This window comes from Buceros rhinoceros, unplaced genomic scaffold (genome assembly GCF_000710305.1).
Source record: "Buceros rhinoceros silvestris isolate BGI_N320 unplaced genomic scaffold, ASM71030v1 scaffold14523, whole genome shotgun sequence".
Lineage (NCBI taxonomy): Eukaryota > Metazoa > Chordata > Aves > Bucerotiformes > Bucerotidae > Buceros > Buceros rhinoceros.
In genome coordinates, this window is record NW_010401895.1 from 11,003 (window position 1) to 13,683 (window position 2,681).

The 2,681-nt window shown below is 38.6% G+C and overlaps 1 protein-coding gene across 1 annotated transcript in view; it reads right to left on the reverse strand.

The window, feature by feature from the left end:
* SRSF10 (serine/arginine-rich splicing factor 10) overlaps positions 1–1,900 on the reverse strand; it is a gene marked incomplete at its 5' end in the record, with an annotated part of 5,037 nt that extends 3,137 nt beyond the window's left edge. Inside the window, 2 exons of the mRNA XM_010132444.1 lie at positions 2–75; positions 1,796–1,900. Of these exons, the coding sequence (XP_010130746.1) occupies positions 2–75; positions 1,796–1,900 (179 nt within the window). The remainder of the gene's footprint in view (position 1; positions 76–1,795) is intronic.
* Positions 1,901–2,681: the final 781 nt, after the last annotated feature.

Here is a 2,681-nt window from a genome sequence, read left to right on the forward strand (position 1 = left end):
TCTATTTGCCGACCACAAATCCACTTTCGATCCAAATTATGGAGAGCATCTTCTGCATCACGGACATCTTCGAATGTGGTGAGTGTTAAGGTACTTGGAATTTGAGTAGTTTACAGGTTTGGTATTTAAAATAATAATAAAAAAAGAGTTATTTCTTATTTTACAGGTTGGTTGGGGTTTTTTTAAGTTCTTTTGGTCATGCTGTAGTACACACTACTACTTTTTTTTTTTAATTAACCACCAGCTATCTGAGAACTCTGATAATAAAATTAAAACCTCATAATATGACCATGAACTTTTCCATCAGCAAGCAATTGCTATGCAATACTCAAACTTTTTTCTTCTCCCACTTGTACTTATGCAAGGAAAAAAGAACCGGTATCATTTTCAAAATGCTTTTGTTAATGGTCACTCAGTTCTCTCCACTACATTGACTTCACTAAAATGCAACCCTAGTTCTTCAGTGACGTCTGGCATGCAGTAAAAATTATCGTGTGACTATTCATTTTAGAATTGGGATAAAGCTTTCCTTTTTCCACCACCTCATTTTAAGTTTACACTGCATAAGGCCACAGACACGTACCCAGACCCTCAGCAGGCCGAGACAGAAGCACGCGCTAACCCTGCACTGTCGGTCAGGTCAGCTGTGCAGCAGCACCAACATTACTGATGTTAACCTGCAAGGTTGAGCACGACTGTACTGCACACACCTTCTCCCAGCGGTGTGACCCGAGAGAACAAATTGCCTTTCTCCTTCTAGCCACTCAGTTCATCATCAGCATCATCTACCCACGTGTTGTGGGTTTACACCTCGACAAACCAAGAACGAATGCACTTTCATTCAAGACCACAGTTACAGAAGAGAAATATCACAGGTTTTGTCAAAGGACTAAACCAGAACCATTCATCAAGTTACTGCTTACGTGACAAACAGAAGAGAAACTCTTATTCTGTAGGATACATCAGGTATGACTCCTTTAATCTTGGCCACCATTCAACTTCATCTTGACCTTTAACTCTTTAAGTGCTTGTCAGAAGGACTTGTCATGAGATGCTTGGCCAAAAATGACAGATGGCTTTATCTTTTACTTTGAAAAACAACCTTTTCCCCCTTTTGTAGATAAAGCGAAGCTTTGTCTCCCATTATGGCTTGTCCTTCTTCCAGCTTTTCTTTACTTTTTCTTTTCCCAAACTCTCCCTTCTCTTCAAGCCTGATCCTTAAGAGGTCTTTGGCTTGTCTACTTGCCTTAATTGTTGACCTCTACTCTAAAGGTTCTTTCATGCTTTCTCTTTGGGGTCGCCATTACTGTACAGCTTTACATTCTGAGGCAACAACAGAGGACAGTAAATTAGGGGACAATATTAAAGAAAGAAGTTCACCTCATTTTTTATACAATCTGATTTTGATCAAGTGATTCCAGTTCCCATTTGTTAAATTAACAATGAATACCAGCCACAGTTTGCTAAGCACAAGTTTACTTAAATACCAATGATAATAAAAACGTGCTAGACAATTTTGAGTCAGTGACAAATTTCCATTTAAATCATATAGTATTAATTTCAGTGACATAAGCAAGCTTTTATACTATTGGACTTGATTTAAGTTTTGCAAAAAGGCAAAGAACAATTGAGAGAAGTTAATCTTCAAAAATAATGAGACACCACAGCATAAGACACTTATTAGATACAACACAAAAAGTAAACTGCTTTTTCATTTAGATTTGTTACCTCTTACACAAACTTGAATTTCAAACGTCAACACCCCTCACTAATCAGCCATCTGAAGAAAGGATATTGAACATAAGCAAATCCTCTGGGACGACGAGTGTAGAAGTCAAGTGGAACGTATACATCAACTATAGGCCCGTAACGACCAAATTCACGGCGCAAATCTTCAGACCTAAAATATCACAAATATCTTATGTGGTTTCTTCACTATTTAAAGGTGTTACAAAACATCCACCAAATTAAAAAATTATAGCAATTAAAAAACCAAAACAAAACAAACAAACCTACAATCAATATGACCACCCATCTTTTCGGAAGCAGCTGGTAGAGGATGAAGGTAGTAAAACGTTTTTTGGGGAAAAAAAAAGTGAGCAGTTCATTGTTATGCAACACACTGGGCTTCTCTGAAACACTCAAGGCTTGGGATGCTCAAGACAGACTCTGGCATTCAAAACCTGCGTTCACCACATCTCTACAACAGCAGTGTAAGGCGAGAAGTGACCTGCACCAGTCAGTGAACTGTACTGTGAAGGTGGGCAGAAAGTGAAAGGATCTAAGAACTATTGTTATTCAAGCACCTCAGGTAGCTCTTGACAATGATTTCACAACATGCAAACATCAACTGTAAGATCCAAATAAACAGTGGGAGAATAATCCAGTCACGCAAACTCATTTCCATAAAATAATCAATACGTACAACCACATCAAACAGGACAAGACTCGAGCGAGCAACCACTCGTGCCCTTAGGACAGCTTTTCTGAAAAGCTGAGCACAAAACGGTCCATCCCATCTGTAACTACAGGGGGAACAACTACCGTCCCCTCACCAAAGGGATTCCTTCATCCCAACTTCTTTACACATATTTTTGTATCATTTGAGAATGATAACCTGTATGAGAAAGACTGATGTAATACCATGTTTACATGGTATGAAAGAGTCACTGCTATTCGTT